The sequence below is a fragment of the Amblyomma mixtum genome, chromosome 3 (genome assembly GCF_055824585.1).
Source record: "Amblyomma mixtum isolate Tamu chromosome 3, ASM5582458v1, whole genome shotgun sequence".
NCBI classification, from domain to species: domain Eukaryota; kingdom Metazoa; phylum Arthropoda; class Arachnida; order Ixodida; family Ixodidae; genus Amblyomma; species Amblyomma mixtum.
In genome coordinates this window covers 54,011,878-54,031,683 of record NC_143014.1, presented here as the reverse complement: position 1 = coordinate 54,031,683, position 19,806 = coordinate 54,011,878, and the positions used below count along the sequence as shown (strand labels likewise).

The 19,806-nt window shown below is 44.7% G+C and overlaps 1 protein-coding gene across 3 annotated transcripts in view; it reads right to left on the bottom strand.

The window, feature by feature from the left end:
• LOC149350222 (uncharacterized) overlaps positions 1-19,806 on the bottom strand; it is a 48,729-nt gene that overhangs the window by 21,679 nt on the left and 7,244 nt on the right. Inside the window, exons 5-6 of one of the 3 annotated variants that reach the window (XM_089579207.1) lie at positions 14,135-14,185; positions 4,301-4,374 (exon numbers count right to left, since the gene is read on the bottom strand). In XM_089579207.1, the coding sequence (XP_089435333.1) occupies positions 14,162-14,185 (24 nt within the window). In that variant the 3' untranslated portion in view covers positions 4,301-4,374; positions 14,135-14,161. The other 2 variants (XM_089579205.1, XM_089579206.1) reach the window with 2 other exon arrangements.

The following is a 19,806-nucleotide window of genomic DNA, read 5'->3' as shown; positions in this document are numbered from 1 at the left end:
GGTTTGTAGTCTGTGCCTATGAATACTTGCCAGCGCGATCCACAAAATAACGAAGCTTGCGTTTCACTCTAGTGAGTTTTCTCGAATCCCATGATGGTTTCTTAGTTGACAGCCACCCGAAAAGTCAGTTGGTTTCGTAAAGATGACGATGATTTCTTGTTTATTTCCTCTTTTAGTAGACATTTCAGGCTTTAACCTCATATGCAAGAGCTGAAATGGGTGGCCTCGGGAAAAGGGAACTGTGCTGAAATGATAAGGAATTTTAAAAATCAGCTATCACCGCGTCATGCCTGCTTCGCGCAAGAGTTCATGTGATCAGATTTTCCAGTATTGCTATAAAGTATAGCATCCACAGCTGTAATGTGGTGCTTGTTGACAAAACCTGTTTATTATTTGTGCAGGTCTCCTTCCATGGTTTCCCAAGCAACCCGGCTTTGAGAAAGAAGTGGATTATTGCAATACGCAGAGATGTGGGGAAAGACTTCACTATAACGCATCACACCACGCCTCGGCTCTCAAAATATGCCTCTAGCCGTTGCTGGCAGAAACCGTCAGGGACAAAAGAGAGGTCCCTAGACCAGGAAAGGACTTCGCTTGACATTGAAAATCCGTTCCACGCACAGTACACTTGGCGACAACGTTACAAGCACGGACACAACGGCGGGCACTGACGGACGGACACGGAGCGGACGGACGAAGCGATCCAAAGATGGCCGCCACCGCGGGGTCAGGCGAGGTCAGCGTGCCTGTCACTGTTGCCAGACCTACTTTTGTAAACCCTCTATTAATGGCAATGCCCACGGCGCACTCACTCACTGCAGGCGCCGAAGAATGTCTTTCACACAAGCGAAGGCAATGAATGTCATTAATAGACAGCTTTAGATAAATACGATAGTATCGTAGAGGTTAACAGGATGAAAAGTTGCGGTCTTTTATTTTGATCCATTTTAAATTAGCAGCACAAAAATGCGAAACACAATTGAAGAAGCATAACGCTTTCAATGCTGTGCGAGTGCTGCTTCGCACGTTTTTGTGGTTTGTGTTTTTCATGGCTCTTTTCAATTCAAAATGGTACTGAACGGCACTTGACGGCAGTTTATGTTAAGGTTGCAGTTGGTGCAAAATCATAAAAAGCCACTAGCGATTCTTGACTTTACCTGGCATAAAGTTAAGAAGAGTCTGAGATTGGGATAGTTTGAACACGATCATATGCAAGACATGCACTGCTCAGATTGATGAAGACAAAGACAACAACAAAAACAGTCCTGCATATTACCTGGCAAGTAGCACATCATCAGTGAAGCGGCGTCACCTGATTTATGAATGCCTATGCATGGGCAGCCGCTTTTTAAGTACATATTGATAATAAAGTTATGTACATCAGCAATCTGTTATATATTGTTCAGTGAGGTTCCATTCCATGACTACAGCGCAACGAACGGGACAAGAAGAACCAACTCGCCCAACTTGGAACCAACTCACCCAGCAACTTAACTTGTCAGTGAGGTTACCTTTATTTTTTAGTGTTGCTACTACGCGCTGGTTTTAAGCTTCATTATGCTCATCTATTAGTTTACTATTCTACTGTTTTTGCATTATGCGCGGCAGACAGCACTTGCGAGGCACTTTGATCAATTGCATTTAAAGTAGACACTGTATGACATTGGCAACTAGCAAGCTATGTTTACTTTAGCACTGAATAAGTTCTTCTTGTGCTCGTGATTCCTTTTTTGACCTCATTATCATAGCTAGGCACTGCTTTTACTTTAGAAAATGCAGTAAAACAGAACAGCTCTTGAGCCCGCACAACAAATGCTACATCAAAGCAACAGTGTCGAAATCGCAAAACATACCTTTATTTTCGTGCGAACACTGCCTTGCAAGGAAGAAAACCAGCCAACCCAGATCCCATTTTATAACATTCTTGCCAAAGAAGGCACTGCTTGCTCACTTCCGAAGCAACACCTGGCCGAGCTTGGGATCCGCTTAGCATGCGGCATCGCCAGTGCTGCGACTGTTTAGGAAGCCTGCCGAACTTCCAGAGAACGAAATGAAGGACTTTACAAGGCCTGCAAGACCCACATATCCTATCGCATTTCCTTGGGATGATGAGCCGAATCTGCGCTCAGTACGCAAGTGCGCCATCTCCGGCGAGGAGTTTGACTGCTTGGCCGGTGCTCCGATATGTGTTTATCTATATTTGTGGCTTGGAGATTCCGTTGGTCTACCTAAGCGGCATTCTAGGTTTGGTTTTCGTTTTCCGTTTCCCAAAGTTGGGAATCGACCTGCACAATGCATCAACCAATACACGAGTAAATATGACATAGTGTTCTCCTGCCACCGCGAACGCCAATATTCAATTATAACACGAGGGGTGACTTTCCACTTCCATTTTCAGTAAAAAAAAACACAGCATACATTCGAGCAGATATGATACATTTATGGACTAGCACCACATAAGTGACCTGCCGTGGTGGCTAGTAGTTAACCCTTTCACTGCCAGGTTTTTTTACTCACATCTGCACACACCCTGCCGGTTTTTTTTTGCATGTTAGTTTCCTGGAAATTTTTTGCTAGTAACGCACTAAAATGCTCTGCAGGACATGTAGACATGTTTATTCAGGATAATCTTATAGATATTAGTTGTAATGAATCAAATCTTCCAGCAACAATCTGGCCTGTCGGATTTCCTACTCTTCCGCGGATTTTTCGGTGGCAGGGGGACTTCATCGCTGTCATCACTCGACAAGGCACTTAGGTGGGCTCCTTCCTCGTTCTCATTATCATTGGACTCCGAATTCACAAGCAATTTTGAATTTCTTCGTCCGTCAAGTCGCAGACGAGTGTGGCACATAGCCTCATGGCTGCTGTGCGCAGATCGAAACGAAGTGACTCGGATGTGGAAACATGCGCGCCATCTGTTGTTTAAAATTTACCCTACAAGATCTATGAATTTATGGAGTCTCTCCATAGATGGCGCTACATGTTTACATAGTTTTTTTTTTACACAAGTATTAACGGGAGTGCCAGGGGGCGAGTTAAAAAGCCAAAACGAGTTAACTCGGGAGAGGCAGGGGGTGTGCATATGTGGTAGCCCGAGTTATCTCGGGAGTGGCAGATTAAGGGTTAAGGCACTCTTCTACCGAGCCGGAGTACCCGGGTTCGAACCCAACTGCGGCGGCCGCGTTTCGATGGAGGCGAAATGCAGAAGGCACCCGTGTGCTGTATGATGTCAGTGCACGTTAAAGATCCCCAGGAGGTCGAAATTATTCCGGTGACCTCCACTACAGCACCTCTTTCTATCTTTCTCTCCCACCTTCCTCCCTTCCCTTACGGCGCCGTTCAGATGTCTGCTGAGATATGTGAGACAGATACTGTGCCATTTCCTTTCCTCACAAACCAATTTAAACCACACGAGTAAGCCCACCTAAGTGAGCCTAGCAACATAACTATACATTTACAGTAGTGCAAGTTTACGTAAACTAACAGTCTAAGCACGCCTATGCAGTCTGAGCACGCCTATGCAAAATTATTTTTTTAATAATATGTAGACTTGACACAGCAGCCAATATGACAGCCAAAACCACCAAAGTGGGCACAACTGAAGCTTGAAAAAGTTATACAATGAAGCACAAGTAACAGCCGCACACTACAGAATAAACAGAACTAGAAATAGAGAAAGAGGAATCCTGTTCAGTACACATTTCGGCTGCACACAATAAAGTGTAAAGTGTATGTAAAGTGTATGTTCATATGAGCCAACTGAATGCTGTATTTTACTAAATTTTGACAAACATGAGGCTTGTTATACTGTCAGCTTAATAACACCACACTGACCTCTAATGAAAATCTAACAACACCCGAGTTGCATGTCACCGGCCAAAGCCAACATTTACCATCCCTCTGCACAAATTCTCATATACCACCACATCGCCTACATAAAATCATGACTGCTGAAGCTTAACTGAGAAGGTGAGAACACGCTGCAATAAAAGAGAGAATGAAATAAGCCGGCCATATTGCACCACTTGCGTTGCCTACAGGTGCCGATTACACAAGCCATCTTATATACCTAAGCATCCCTCAGAATCACACCCCCAACTGTTAGGCAGCCTATTAATTCAACTTCCCGAGTTCCCACGAACTATTTTGATATTTTTTATAAAAAGTCCAATATTGCAGGCCAAGTGATAATACAATAAAGGGAAGCAGCAGCAATTTCCTTTCACACTAAGCATCCTTTTGTCAGCTGATGAAAGGCAGTGCTTATTCGCATACAAAGTGGCAAAGCAGAACAAACCTGATGGCACGCCATGCTTGGCTCATCTGCAGCATCCATTGGCAAGGCAGATTACGTTGAAACACGTCCGATGCCTGAGAAGAATGCAAAAGAACAAAGTGGTGTTGCAGTGCAGTGTTTGTACAATATCTGGTTGCCAGCTGCACCAAAAAAATTGTGAAGCAAAATGTTGTACACCATATTCACGGTTGAAAAGCTGAATCCAAACACTTTTGCTGGAGCACACAATACTTACTACTTCAAAGATGAACCACAGTCCCATGTTCAGACTACCACATATATAAATAAGGCTAGCTTCTTCAACTACTAGCACAATGAAATAATTCAGCACCCTTCGTGAAGGCATCAGCAATGAAAAAGCCCTGCTAGCAATAAGCCCACGCAAGACATAAATGCATTTACTATTTGCAAAAATGGCATAGGTTATTTCTTTGGAAGGTTGGCATAAAACCACTGTGCTGAATACACTAGATCAAAAAGCAGCAAATCACTATGTGGTATTTTTAGTCAGTGGCCACGAAATGGCATAGCAATAATAATTCCAGCCTGAGGGTACTCCCCTATGTGCGGCCCTTCTCCGCACAAATAATCTCAGAGTGTAGAGAATAAAAGATTCATGTGGCTCAACAGAGCTAGAAGCGGTAGCAATAAATTGTTCAAGTGCGACAAAAAGTTCGCAAGAGCGTGGTTGTGGTCTTCTTGTCGCAAGCGGGCTCAAGTCTCGGGGCCACCGCAGTGGCTCAGTGGTTATGGCGCTTGGCTGCTGATCCGAAAGACGCGGATCCGATCCCAGCCGGGGCGGTCGAATTTTGATGGAGGCGAAATTCCAGAGGCTCGTGTACAGTGCAATGTCAGAGCACATTACAGAACCCCAGGTGGTCAAAATATCCGGAGCCTTTCATTACGGTCTCCCTCATAGCCCGAGTGGCTTTGGGACATTAAAACCCCATAAACATAAACCAATCAAGTCTCGAGCTCGCAATCTGAACACGCTAATAATGCGCTTTGCTTCCCTTCTTCATTTGTTCTCTTTGCGCTTCATTATTTTTGTCATTCCACGTCAAGATTGCTCGGTATTATCTGGCTCACATGGGCTATCTCAAATAGATCCCTTGAATTAATATTGCTTTGTTCCCCATTTGCAGCACTTGCAACCCAATGAGCAGTTAAAGGTGCAATAAAGATTTGAACTTGCCTTCTTACTGCAGGAACTTGATCTACACGTTCCGAGCATTTTTAGAAACCTCGGATTATTGTCCTGTGCGGCCGATTTCCCTAATTTAAATTGGATTAAATGTCCCGGCTCCTGCCTTTTATTTTTTTTTTTTGAACTCACAGCTGAAGGTAGGAGGAGTCAACTAACGCGTGCAGTGCCTTTCAGGCAGTCGCGTCTCGGCTTCGCTTTCACTTTTATCTTGTTTTTTAGGTTTCCATGAGTAGACAGATCCAGTCAGAGACAACATAGCTGCAAATTAGGCCCACGGAAATAGAAATATGTGTGGACTCTTTGCTTTCACCGATCACTACGTAGTGACAAGCCGACATGGGACTGGCTGAAAGGCACTCCACGTGTCGGTTGATTCCTCCTACCATCAGCGATGAGTTCAAAAAAAAGGGCGGGGGCCAGGACATTTAATCCGGTTTAAATTAGGGAAATCAGCCGCACAGGACAATAATTCAAGTTTCTAAGGATGCTCGGAACGTGTCGATCAAGTTCCCACGGTAAAATCGGGAGTTCAGATTCCTCTTTAGTGCACCTTTAAGTGCACTGCTGTTAACACGTAGCAGGTGCATGGAGAGCCTACATAAACTCCCCCCTTACACTACGGTTTATGGTTTATGGGGGTTTCACGTCCCAAAGCGACTCAGGCTATGAGGGACGCCGTAGTGAAGGGCTCCGGAAATTTCGACCACCTGGGGTTCTTTTAACGTGCACTGACGTCGCACAGCACACGGGCCTCTAGAATTTCGCCTCCATCGCTACAAGAGACTAGTGCTACACCTGGTTTGTACACCCAATACAGGCAATGCCATAGAGTATGATGCTGTGTGTGCATTTTCCTTGCACTAGATGACCCCAGCGGTGCACTTCAGGTCTCCTCAATTCAGCTGCCCCAGCTAAGGAGGTGCAGCACTCTCGTACTCAATTTGACAGTGCAGCTAGCGCCACCTGCAATACAGCACTCGATGACTTCGTGCTGCACAAGTTCTTCTGCACTAACCTCCAGGAGAGTTCTCTTCTCGTGCAAGTAGTGCGAGGTGCTTGGCGTGCTCAGTGGCAGACAAGTAGCAGACTGCTCCGCAGCCATGCTTGTTTTAGTGAGCGGCGTTGCCGCATACCCGTGCTAGACACACCATCTGCGCTGTGCCCTCACCCAACAGCTGAAATAACAGTGCACGTACCTGTGTACACATGCGCGCATGTGTCTGCGTACCCGCGTAAGCAACTGGCTGGCAGGCAAACTGCGTATGGGTTTTCACCTTTCTGTCCAGCCTCGCATGCTGCTTTACACTATCTTTTGTGCGTAAATATTATTACTACACGCAGCACGATAAAGCGTTTGCATAAGAGGCAGAAGACGAGATATTTTTTAATACGTGGGCGATCGCAACGTTTGTGATGACACACTGCGACATCATCCGCACCTCCGCTTACAGTATAGCGACTGGCCTTGAGGTCGCCGTCAGCCCATGCCTTCGCCTGCCAGTCACTCTCTCATGGTCACTCTGCAGCCACCGTCCACCAACAGTGAACGCAAATTGTTGAGTTCAAATAAGTCCAAGTTATCGGGCAACTCTTCCCTTCTGTGACTGACTGACAACAGCTGTCAATTTTCAGATAGATGACAACAGCCTGAATCGCGCAAATAAACTGTCAAAGGTTGCCTCGAATGGAAGTCTGAATAACCTCAATAGACTTAGTCCTTGGGCTAGTTGGTAATCTCGATTCAAACTCATAGTTTTTCAGCGCAACGGCACACGGCCGTAGAAAAGAAGCAGGAAGAGAAGAAGGACAGACACAGCGTTGACTGACAACTGTTTATTTAGGGATGCACATACAGCTTAAATACACTCAGATCAGCGCAGGCGCACACCATGCAAGGTAAACAAAAAAAAAAGAAAAAAAGACTCGCATCACATCTTTATCGCAAAAATTTTGAAAGGAATATCTTTTCTGCAGCATACAAAAGAACTGAAGTATCGCTGACACATTCTGACCCTGCTCTCTGAACATAATATGCCTCTATCATTTCACGGGTTGTTTTTAATTCGCTTCTGCTCAGAATCCTCACTCCCAAAAACACAGGTGTACAATCCTTGCAAGTCGCGCAGTGCTCAACAAGGTTAGCACCTTCCCCATTCCTTAGGTCTCTTGCGTGCTCCCTGAGCTGGTCATTGATGCAGCGCCCAGTTTGCCTGATGTACGACCTGCCACACGTCAAGGGGATTTCGTACACAATGCCTGTGTACAACCCGTGAAACGATAGAGGCATATTATATTCAGAGAGCAGGGTCAGAATGTGTCAGCGACACTTCAGTTTTTTTCTATACTGCAGAAAAGATGTTCCTTTTAAAGTTTTTGCAATAAAGATGTGATGAGAGTCTTTTTTTCTTTTTTCGTTTACCTTGCACGGTGTGTGCCTGCACTGGTCTGAGTGTATTAAAGCTGTATGTGAGTCCCTAAATAAACAGTTGTCAGTCAGCGCTGAGTTCGTCCTTCTTCTCTTCCTGCTTCTTTTCTTTGGCCGTGTGCCGCTGCACTGAAAAACTGAGTTTAAATCTGAATAACCTCTTGAATGCAGTCTGTTGCCTTTTCAAAGGACCCATCGACTCGGCGAAGGACAACCTGTGCCACTTTGCACAACGCAAGGGAGAGAGCGGTGTTAAACTCTTCATCACTTTTGGAATTAACAAATTTCATAGCCGCTCCATGAGATACGCCACTTCGAACAAATGTACAGCGTTTCATTCAACTTGCCCAATCCTGCGCATATGTCAAACCAGGAGATAAACACCAGCACAAGGCTGCAGCGGACAAACATTTCTGCACTTTTACACTCGATCTGGCCGCTGCACTGAGAGCAGAAGTGTCAGGCTTGCACTGGCACAGTACTTTTGTGAACTAGAGCAGAAAGTACAGCTAAATCAAGGAGACCCTTGGTCTGCTCATGGCACATGGTGAGTGGGTTTGTGCTGTGCAGGCAAACTGACCACAATGTTCTAAAATGAGTCCACAATGGGAGGAGCTTTACTTAGGAACAGCTACTTCACCATGAGGAAAGAACTTGCAGAGAAGCCAATTTAAGGTTCTGCAACGCAAGCCTACTACTTACCCCAGGCACAGTCATCCAAGACTAACAGTCAAAACGTTCACAGCAACAGACAAATATATGGGCAAAAGCCTGCACGAATGGAAGCCGCCAGTGACAGTGTAACTGGCATGCTTTGGAAATCACTTATGCTTGAAGCTCCATCCATCCACCCCAACAAATCACAGTACCTTTGCCACCCGCCCGCTGAGTGGTTTACGATGCCAAAGTAGTGTCGACATCTGCAGCAATTTTTAATCCAGTACCTCCCACCCCATACTACTCAGTGCCTTGCTAAGGCTATATTTGATTGAAATGATGCAAGGGAAATTTGGCTGATGAGCTTTGCTGCAACGGTGATTACAAGGTGAAAGACGTCTGTAGTTACATGTTGCTGCAGAGAAACAGATGGGGAACCAACACTACTGTTGCAGAACTTCACTGAGTTGAAACCTTGAATAGCAATAAGGAGAATTCAAGGGGAAAATACACTCAGAGAAAATTTCATTCAAGCAGTGTTTGTTGCACCGAGATTTATTGTTTGTGGGCGCTTCATATGGGTTGACTTGTCCATTCACTTGCCTGTCCCTGCCTGAAAGGTCTTGCACAATAATATAGGATTGTAAATACAACCAAGACTCTTTGTTACTCACTGGTTTCCACACATGCCACTCTATTCCTGCTGGAAGCCTCATAAAAGCGGAAGAGACGGCAAACCTGATGTAGTCTACATGAGTACATGACCCAAAGGAGCTTACTGCAAACTTTAATGACGTGCTAACAAAGCCAAGGCTCATGAAATGGCTGCACTGATGCTCAAGGCTGATGAAACTGCAGTGTTAAATGTCAGGAAATTTGGCATTCTTAACAACCATGCTACTCATCTTGACCCTTATGGCGCTGGTGCCCTCAAACTTGAGCGTATTGAGAGGTTTGTAGCACCTTTGAAAGATACTGGAGGCAACAACCGCATCACAGTGTCTTCACCTTGACAATAATAATAAATACAGTATGCTACTGTTTTACGCTTCCTCAAATGAGGATGTTGGGACTTAGTGGTTTGTGCGCCCCGCAAGTGAAGCTAGAAGGGGGCTTCATCCTAACAGCGTTTTTGCTCTTTCTTAAAGAAAGAAAATTGCACCTTTCCCATGTTTCCGAAAAACAGGCTTTGCATCAGCGAACGCACGCTCTAGTTCCTCTGTGTTCGTACCCTCTCCCCCGTAGTCTCACTCGGGAGGAGCAGGTATCTGTGCACCGGATTCGGGCAGGAGCGGCTCTGACTCCTTCTGTGCGTCATCAGTGGCGTGACAAACGTTTCGAAGTGACTGACAAGTGTCCCCATTGTGGTGCTGCGCCAGACCAGTGCGACGAAAAACACTTGCTGTGAACTTGCCCGGCTATAGCCTCCGTGAGACGACGCTTCCTAGGGAAGATAGGCCTGCGATGGGACGCTGCAGGCGACTATCGCAAGTGGACTCATGATAATCGCTTTATCGAGAACTTTTACGACTTTTTAAGCGAGGCTTGTTTGCACTCCTTCTTATAATTTTCTCTCCCATTTTCATTATGCCTAATGGCTGGTTGGTTTATGGTTGGTTTATGGGGTTTAACGTCCCAAAGCGACTAAGGCTATGAGAGACGCCGTAGTGGAGGGCTCTGGAAATTTCGACCACCTGGGGTTCTTTAACGTGCACTGACATCGCACAGTACACGGGCCTCGAATTTCTCCTCCAAAGAAATTCAACCGCCGCGGCCGGGATCGAACCCGCGTCTTTCGGGACAGCAGCCGAGCACCATAGCCACTGAGCCACCGAATGGCAAACATCTTCAATTAAAAAATTTTAAAACAACAATGTCAAAGAGTGCTGCTCCCAGTAAACCACTTTCCCAGCAGCTCTGAATGTTATAAATATCCATGGCATAAAAACTAAAGGTACCTCAAGCAGTAACATAGTAATACGTTACTTATCACCATCTTCATCATTATCAGCCTCACTAGGCCCACTGCAGAACAAAGGCCTTTCCCATGTCTCTCCAGTTAACCCTGTCCTTTGTCAGCTGCGGCCATCGCATCCCTGCAAATTTCTTAATCTCATCCGCCCACCTAACTTACTGCCGCCCTCTGCTACACTTGCCTTCCCATCACATGCCCTGCCCAAGCCCACTACTTCCTTTTGATTTAAACCAGGATGTCATTCACCCAAGTTTGTTCAGTCACCCACTCTGCCAGCTTCTGGTCTCTTAACATTACACCTACCATTTTTCTTTCCATAGCTCGCTGCATTGCCCTTAAGTTGAACCCTTTTCGTTAACCTCTACATTTCTGCCCCATAGGCGAGTACCTGTAAGATACAGCTGTTGTATACTTATCTCTTAAGGGATATTGGTAAACTGCCATTCACCATCTGAGAGAGCCTGCCTTATGCTCTCCACCCCATTCTTATTCTTCTAATTATTTCCCTCTCATGATCCAGGTCAGCAGTCACTACCTGAACTAAGTAGACATATTCCCTAACCATTTCCAGCACCATGCTATCAACTGTGAACTGCTATTCCCTCGCGAGACCGTTGAACATTACCTTGGTTTTCTGCACGTTAATTTTTAGAACCACCATTCTGCTCTGCCTAACTCACTGATCATGCTTTGCAGTTCATCTCCTGAGTGACTTAGCAAGGAAATATCATAAGCGAATTGCAGATTACGTATGTATTATTCTCCATTAACTCTTATCCCCAACTGTTCCCAATGCAGGCCTCGAAACACCTCCTATAAACAAGCAGTGAATAGCATTGGTGAGATCGTGTCTCCCTCCCTGACACCCTTCCTTACTGGAATTTTATTGCTGACTTTATGGAGGACTATGGTAGCTGTGTAATCGGTATAGATATCTTCCAGTATTTTCAAAAAGACTCTTCTACACCCAGATTCCGCCATGCCTGCACGACTGCTGAGGTTTCCACCGAGTCAAATGCTTTCTCGTAATCAGTGAAGGCTATAATATAGGGGTTGGTTATATTCTGTGCATTTCTCTATCACCTTGAAGTCTAAGGTTGTCCTCACTCTACTAGCGATTACCTTAGTAAATACCTTGTAGGCAACAGGCAGTAAGCTGATCAGTCTGTAACTTTTCAAGTCCTTGATGTCTCCTTTCTTATGAATGAAGATAATGTTGGCGTTCTTCCAAGCTCCTGGTACGCTCGAGGTCACAAGGCATTGCGTATGTAGGGTGGCTAGTTTTTCTAGCACAATCTCTCCTCCGTCCTTCAACAAATATGCTGTTACCTGATCCTCACCAGCTGCTTTCCCCCTTTGCATTGCTCCTAAGGCTGTCTTTACTTCCTCCTTCGTTACTGGCAGGCTGTCCCATTGCTGTGCTCTACTGAGTCTCTCATTAACATTATTACATTGGTTACTGTATACATTTGTGTAGAACTCTTCAGCTACTTTAACTACCTTATCGATATTGCTAATGACGTTGCCCTCTTTGGCTCTTAATGCGCACCACTGGTTCTTACCTATGCCTAGTTTACTCTTCACCACTTATAGGCAATCTCCGTTCTTTAGAACATGCTCGATTCTCTCCACATTAAACTTCCTTACGTCAGCTACCTTGCGCTTAAACTTTGTTAGCTCTGCGAGTTCTATTCCATCTGTAGGGTTAGACACTTTCATGCTTTGGCGTTATTCAGATCTTTTGTCACCTGAGATAGCGTGCCGGTATCCTGTCGAACCATCCTACCGCCTACTTCTACTGCACACTCCGTAATGATAGCTGTGAGATTATCGTTCATTGTTCAAACATTATGACCGTCTTCCTCAGTTAAAGCCAAACATATGTTCTGCAGTGACATCTTTCCCTCTTACCGCTAACTCATTAATGGGCTTCTGCTTCACTGCTTTCTTCCGTTTGCTCTTCAAGTTAAAGCTAATTCGAGACCTTACCATTCTCTGGTTACTACAGTGCACCTTTTGGAGGACCTCCACATTCTGCACGATGCCAGGGTGAACCCACACTATGATGTCTATTTCATTTTTAGTCTCACCCTTGGGGCGCTTCCACGTCCACTTCCTGTTCTTTCATTTCCACAACAAGGTATTCATGAACCGTAAATTATTTCTCTCTGCAAACTCTACTAACAACTACTCCCCCCTGCTATTCCTGGAGCCCATGCCATAGTCACCCACCACATGGTCCCCAGCATGCTTCTTGCCTACCTTAGCACTGAAGTCACCCATCAGTACAGTGTACTGTGATTTTACTTTGTTTATTGCTGATTCTATATCATCATGGAAGCTTTCAACGATCTGTTCATCATGGCCGAATGTAGGTGCGTAGGCCTGCACAACCTTTAGCTTGTGCCTCTTATTTTCTAATTACAATAGCTGCCACTCTCTCGTTAATACTATAGGACTCTTCTATGTTGCCAGCTACATCCTGATTGATGAGGGATCTTACACCTAGTTCTCGTCTGTCTACTAATCCACGATAGCACTGTACGTGCCCGCCCCTTAGGACTGTATACGCCTCATCTGTCTTCCTAACCTCACTAAGCCTTATGACATCCCATTTAATACCCGCTAGTTTCTCAAACCGCACTGCTAAGCTAGCCTAACTGGATAAGGTTCTAGCGTTAAACATTGCCACGCAATGATCACCTGTCCTATATAATACTTACATTACTGACAAGACAAACAGCAGTAGCAACTAATAATTAATTTCTGCCACCCTGTTATAAAATTTATGATATTAAAGACTTCAGGTTTTCCTTGGCTCAATGGAAATGTGAGAGTAAACATGCTTGTTGATTTGTTTAGTGCATCTGTTCTTGCTCCACTCTTGTCTTTTGGTACCGCGTGGTATTTCTAAGTTTTTAATTCTGCTTTTGACTGCATGTTTTTTTGTGTCTGCCACTTTTCTGTATTTCAAAACTGGGCACTGCACAAACCATAGTGGCTATGGGTTCAAACAATTGTGTGTATTGGTTTTCACAAATAAAAAAAATGGCAACAGAATTCTGTTTTGCACAGGTGACACTAGTGCTAGGATTTCTCTTTCTAAAGGTACCACGGTGCATCTGGTACACCATGAAAAATAATTGGTTGCTGTCTCCGCCACCTATGAACATAACAAAAAAGCCCGGAGGGTGTTCGCCCAATCCTACTAAACGGCATCATGGGTGCACCATTGAGAGAACTGAAGAGTTAAAGGAATTGTTAAAGAGATAAGAGTAATACAAAAATGTTGAACATAAACTTACCTTTGCTCACTAACCCACACTTGGTCAGTAGACGAGGGCAGCGGCCTATATTTTGTCAATCAGTTGACAAAGAGTTTTCATTTGTGGTGGTTGTGGTGATTTCAGCTTGTAACCTGCTCTATGCATTGTTGGAAGGTGTTACTTCACTCAAGATCACTATCCGTAACGTTTACTCTAACATGCTCTTCCAAAAATCACAAAGAGAAAACTACAGTGCTCAGCAGCCCATTACACTAGTTTTTTAGCCTATCCCAGAAATACTTACAATTCATTGGCAGTAATCCCAGCCAGGTTACCATCGATGAAGGTAGGCCACCTACAAGTGGTAAAAGATATACGTTCTATAAGTATGTTGTCATCTGCTATTCTAATTACTCTTATGCTTTTATATGTTGACTGTGTGTCCAAATGTACACTTCTGATATGTATATTAGTGGTAAAAGAATATGATGCACACATTTCAAGACATGGCTCTCACAGATTATGGTTTGGTTTGGTTTATGGGGTTTAACGTCCCAATGCGACTCAGGCTATGAGAGACGCCGTAGCAAAGGGCTCCGGAAATTTCGACCACCTGGGGTTCTTTAACGTGCATTGACATCGCACAGTACATGGGCCTCTAGAATTTTGCCTCCATTGAAATTTGACCGCCGCAGCCGGGATCGAACCTGCGTCTTTCCGGTCAGCAGCCGAGCACCATAACCACTGAGCCACCACAGTGGGCCCACAGATTATGCTTCTAATGATAGTCATAAATACACAAATGCCAGTCAATAATTAGGAAACTAAGCTTTAGTGCAGCACACACTTTGGCTTCTTCCGGTCTATTGAACAAATCTGCCACATATCTGCACCTTCACCTTTTACACTGGACGCAGGTGAGCCAAGACGTTCGTACCCAAACTTCCCAGACAAACACTTACACTTGCGGTAAATTGTTTACAACATAAGTGTAAAAGAAAAAGAGACAGAAGGCCCACAATAAAAACTCATGTCTGCCTGGGCCACGTATGACAGCTACTGCAACTGGAATGAAAACTTGGGACTTGTGATCATTTTTTGAGCACTGTAACTGCCTTTCTGAACCAAATCAGCAGAAGGAACTAATGATTACCAGTACAACATCTGGTGTGGAGAATGCACTGCACAAAGAACTAGGGGTGTGCAAATATTATAAGTTTTTTAATAGCGAATCGAAAATTATCCTACACTATTTGATGACTTAATTATTCACGCTCAAAATTATGCTAACCAAACCAAATACCGTCTGAAGTTTTAGAATAAGTTTCAAACATCTGGTGTGGAGAATGCACTGCACAAAGAACTAGGGGTGTGCAAATATTACAAATTTGTGAATAGCGAATCGAACTTTCTCCTACACTATTTGCTGAATGAATTAAATAGTTCACGTTCAAAATGATGCTAACCAAACCAAATCCCATCTGAAATTTTAGAATAGGCTTCAAATAATAAGCACAAAGTTCAAGTCGGGCACAGCATAGGTTTCTTTGGCATCTGTTTAAAACGAAAATCTGCAATGCTATGATTAGATTACCCCACTGCAGAATGCGCGCTGTTAAATGTTTTGATCTTAAGCATGCACAAGGAACAACAAAAGCAAGGTTGTCACTATAGAAACCTTTATGCACTGTTTTCGTTACGTCACTTGTAAGCACCCACATGACAGCAGCGACGACGTAGCATGGCACCACATGTCTACTTAGAATCCTCGCCTGTTCTCAGGTTTTTGGCAAAAGCATTTGTTCTGTTGTGGAAGGAACACTATGCTAGGTGTGAGCGATTTCGCGGAGCCCCGGAGAGCCCTAACTGCGCATGCATGAGGATCCAGTGTGAGAGATTTACTGCGTAATCTCCTTTCCTCAAATACAATTTTCGTTTTCTTCATTACGGCCCCTCTTTCTCTTTCTTTCACTCAGACTTTCTCCCTTCCTCTACAAACGGAAGACGGGTGTCCACCGAGATATGTGACACAGTTACTGCGTAATTTCCTTTCCTCAAATACAGTTTTCATTTTCTTCATTACGGCCCCTCTTTCTCTTTCTTCTTTCACTCCGACTTCCTCCCTTCCTGTACGGTGCGGTTCAGCTGTCCACCGAGATGACAGAGAATTACTGCACCATTTGCTTTCCTCAAAAAGTGTTGCGTTCAAAGGACAAGGCATAGCGCTGAACAAGTGGTGGTGTTCCGTGGACTCCCTGGCAGAGCTACAACACGCTGTCGCGTTCCACTCCTAAAGGCGAAGCTAAGTGTCATTAATTAGCAGTTAATTAGTATTTAGTCATTAATCAGCCATTAATTAGTAATTTGTCATTACTTAGTAATTAGAACTTCATTACGTGTGACGTCATCCAGTGGTGACATCATCAGTGCCACAGAGGCAGTCAAAGGGGTGCGGAAAACGCTTTTGCCTCTACGCACTTTAGACAGTCAAAGTGCCCCCTGAGATGACACCACCGCTGCAATTGCCGAGCCATTGCCTCCGCAATTCTACTCGAGATGGCCACTGGTCAAACCACAGCCAATTTTTTAAAATTTGATTTACTTTCCAACAGTGTCCCACGTTCAAGGTGAGGTCAGTCAGGCAGACGCAAGGAACAAGGACACTAGCATTGATACAAGCATATTGATACATATTGATACAAGCATATAGACACTCTGGCATGCCACCAGCCAACCACACACAAAAAGAGAACAAATGCGGGCACTACAAGCCCGCACGAGGGATGCTACGAACGTGTGTGCAAACACATCACAAAAAACACATTCTGCGTATTCTAAAGCGATAAAAAGCTGCAACGTTTCCAAGGTGTCTTACGTTGGTCATCTCATGAGAATACTGTGCATTCATCATTCATAAACATTTAAAGTTTCCTTCCAGTACGGTGTCTTTTATATAAATAAATCTTTCATTTCCTCCTTGCACTTCCCTGAATATGAATTTCATGCAGTTTTTAGCAACACTGTTGTTGTTCATGTCACACTAATTGCAAGCTACTACATGAGCAAGTGCCCTTTGCATAAGCTTCTAAGACCTACAAAACAGAGGGGTATTGGGAGTCATCATCATAACCAGCCTGACTACGCCCACTGCAGGGCAAAGGCCTCTCCCATGTCTCTCCAATTAACCCTGTCCTTTGCCAGCTATGGTCACCGTATCCCCGCAAACTTCTTAATCTCATCCGCCCACCTCACTTTCTGTTGCACCCTGCTACGTTTGCTTTCCCTTGGAATCCACTCCGTTATCCTTAAGAATCAGCAGTTATCTTGCCTTCGTAAAACATGCCCTACTCAAGCGTATTTCTTCCTCTTGATTTCAACCAGGATGTCATTAACTCATGTTTGTTCCGTCACCCACTCTGCCGCTTCCGGTCTCTGAACATCACACCTATCATTTTTCTTTCCATAGCTCGCTGCGTAGTACTTAAATTAAGCTGAACCCTTTTTGTTAGCCTCTACGTTCCTGTTCCATAGGGGGAACCGGTAAGATACAGCTGCTGTGCTTTTCTTTTGAGGGATATTGGTAAACTGCCATTCATGATCTCAGAGAACATGCCATATGTGCTCCACCCCATTCTTATTCTTCTAGTTATTCCCCTATTGGGAATATTGGGAGTATTGGCTGTTGAAGTAGCCACCACTGTTATTTGACGGTGAAAACTGCTGTGACGTGTGCCCTCTCTTTCAAGCTTATTCTTCCGCATCTATTTCAACTCCTGTTGGCACGCAGCAGTGACTGTGGCCCAGTTGGAGCGAGAGGACAGACCTGTGCCCTTTTCTTTCTTCCTTCGGTCTCAGCAGTGCCGTCTGCTCACGTCGACACAAAAGGCCTCAGCGCACCGTGTTACCACTACCAATACTGGCACCTAAAAGGCATGGGTTCGAATGCCGCTCAAACCTATACCTTTCCGCGTGGTGTGGACAGCCGGACGGATGGACGGACAGACAAAAATCTGTGGACAAAGAGAGGTAACAATGTAGATGTTAAATGCATTCCTGCATTAAAAAGGGGGCCCACTCTGATGCCGCACAACATACTGCCACGATTGGTGTGCACGTTCAGCGCCGCAACGCGGTCCGTTAGCGTGACAGCGTTCATGATGTTCACACATATGGTCTCCAAGACTGGGCAACGCATGCTTTCACCGGACTGTACCGGACTATGGGCGGTGTTAATGAATGTGCTGAAGCACGGTATATGTGTACACTGTGTTCGTTCTCGTAGGAACCCACCTCCGCCTAAAATAGACAGACGTTACTGCAAATTAGCAGTCATGCTTATTCCAATGCAAACAGCAGTGCTAAAGAGGACGCATGAACAATGAAATGAAACAACACAGGCGCTGCACTGCAAATTAAATTTTAGTGCGCACGTCACGAAATATACAGAATTCGAACTTCAAGGAATTGGAAAAAATGTTCGAATGATCCTAAAGTTTGAATTATCGAATGACCCCGAAACTGTCAAGACCCGCTTGCATCATGGTAAATTTAATAGGTGAAAAAACCTCCGCAACGGTTGCCTGCTTTTGAGATGAGAACGGCACAACAGTAACTGTTTTTGACATTTTCACCAATGCTTTATCGCGGGCACACTGTCAGGAGCGTTGAAACAGCACCACTCTAAAATGGTAAGGGCCTCCCCAACACCCTTCATGGTGCGACTCTGTAGCTGTGGAGCCTCAAAAGCGACTGTGTCACATGTGACGAAGCCTGACAGCACAAAGAGTGAACGTCATGCGACAAAAGCAGCTTCGGCGCACTTGAAGAACCACGCGGATGGAAGCGGGAGAAATGTGCAGCAGCGCCAATCAGCATCCTAAATGGCATGCAGCTACGCTCGGTTGGCTGGCTGATGTGTGGCTGATAGACGCTGCTGCCACGGGCTAGTGCGAAACTCAGTAAAGTGAAACCAAACTAAGTGATCGGATAATTCTCTGGGACGGGATCATCAGTTTTTCATCACACTGGCCGCTGCGACTCTGCAGCATGAAAATGAGATTTGAGTTGGGCTATTTTGACTATGGCTTGCTGTGCTACTCGTACCTCCACATGGACTCCCTTCAGGAAGCTGTTCGAAATAACCGGTGTGAGACACGTAGCATCCGAATTAGTGAGCGTCCGACACAGTACACTTACATGGGCGCTGGCCGGGGCAGTGCTGGCAGTTCGAATTATCTGGATTTCCGTATTAAAGGGGGTCGAATTAACAAGCTTTTACTGTACAAAAGCTCCGCACAAAAAAAAAAAAATAAACAGGTAATAAGAATGAAAAAGTGCCCAGTAACTTCAAGTGCACACATGCTACAGTCGAGCATTAGATAAATGGATGCAGATACCAATCAGATACATGGGTAACACGTGCTTTATATATTTCAGGGGTGGACTGCATATGCACTTGTTCCCTTGTTCATGTGCCCTGTTTGGTAGCTATGCTTGTATTAAATTTTGTACTTGCTAGCCTGTCTCAACACCTTAGGAAAGGTTTGTATGTTCTGGAGAACAATTTGCACACACAAAGATCTCAAAAAACTCATGACACTCTCTTAGGTCCGTTTTTGCAAATAGCAAAAGCACTTTCCAGCATCTTAATCTTATAGCTTGAAGTGCAAGAGTTTGTAAGTGCAAACAATTCACTAAAAGGCTCACTGAAACAGTGCTACCTGTGGAAACTTTACCTCTGTACATTCCTTATACTTACCAGAGCACCTGCAAATTTTCTCACTTGCCCCTACTTCCCCATTATGCTGTGGCTGGACCAGCACCTATAGCTGGCTCAAACTAAGCCTTGACCAGATATGAAATGAAGACGTCAAGCTCTGGTTCATTTCATAATGGCAAAGTGCACTTGAAATGCATTGCTAAGAAGGCCCATGGACAAAATTTTTTCAGAAGTACATTCCACCGGTCAAAAGATGA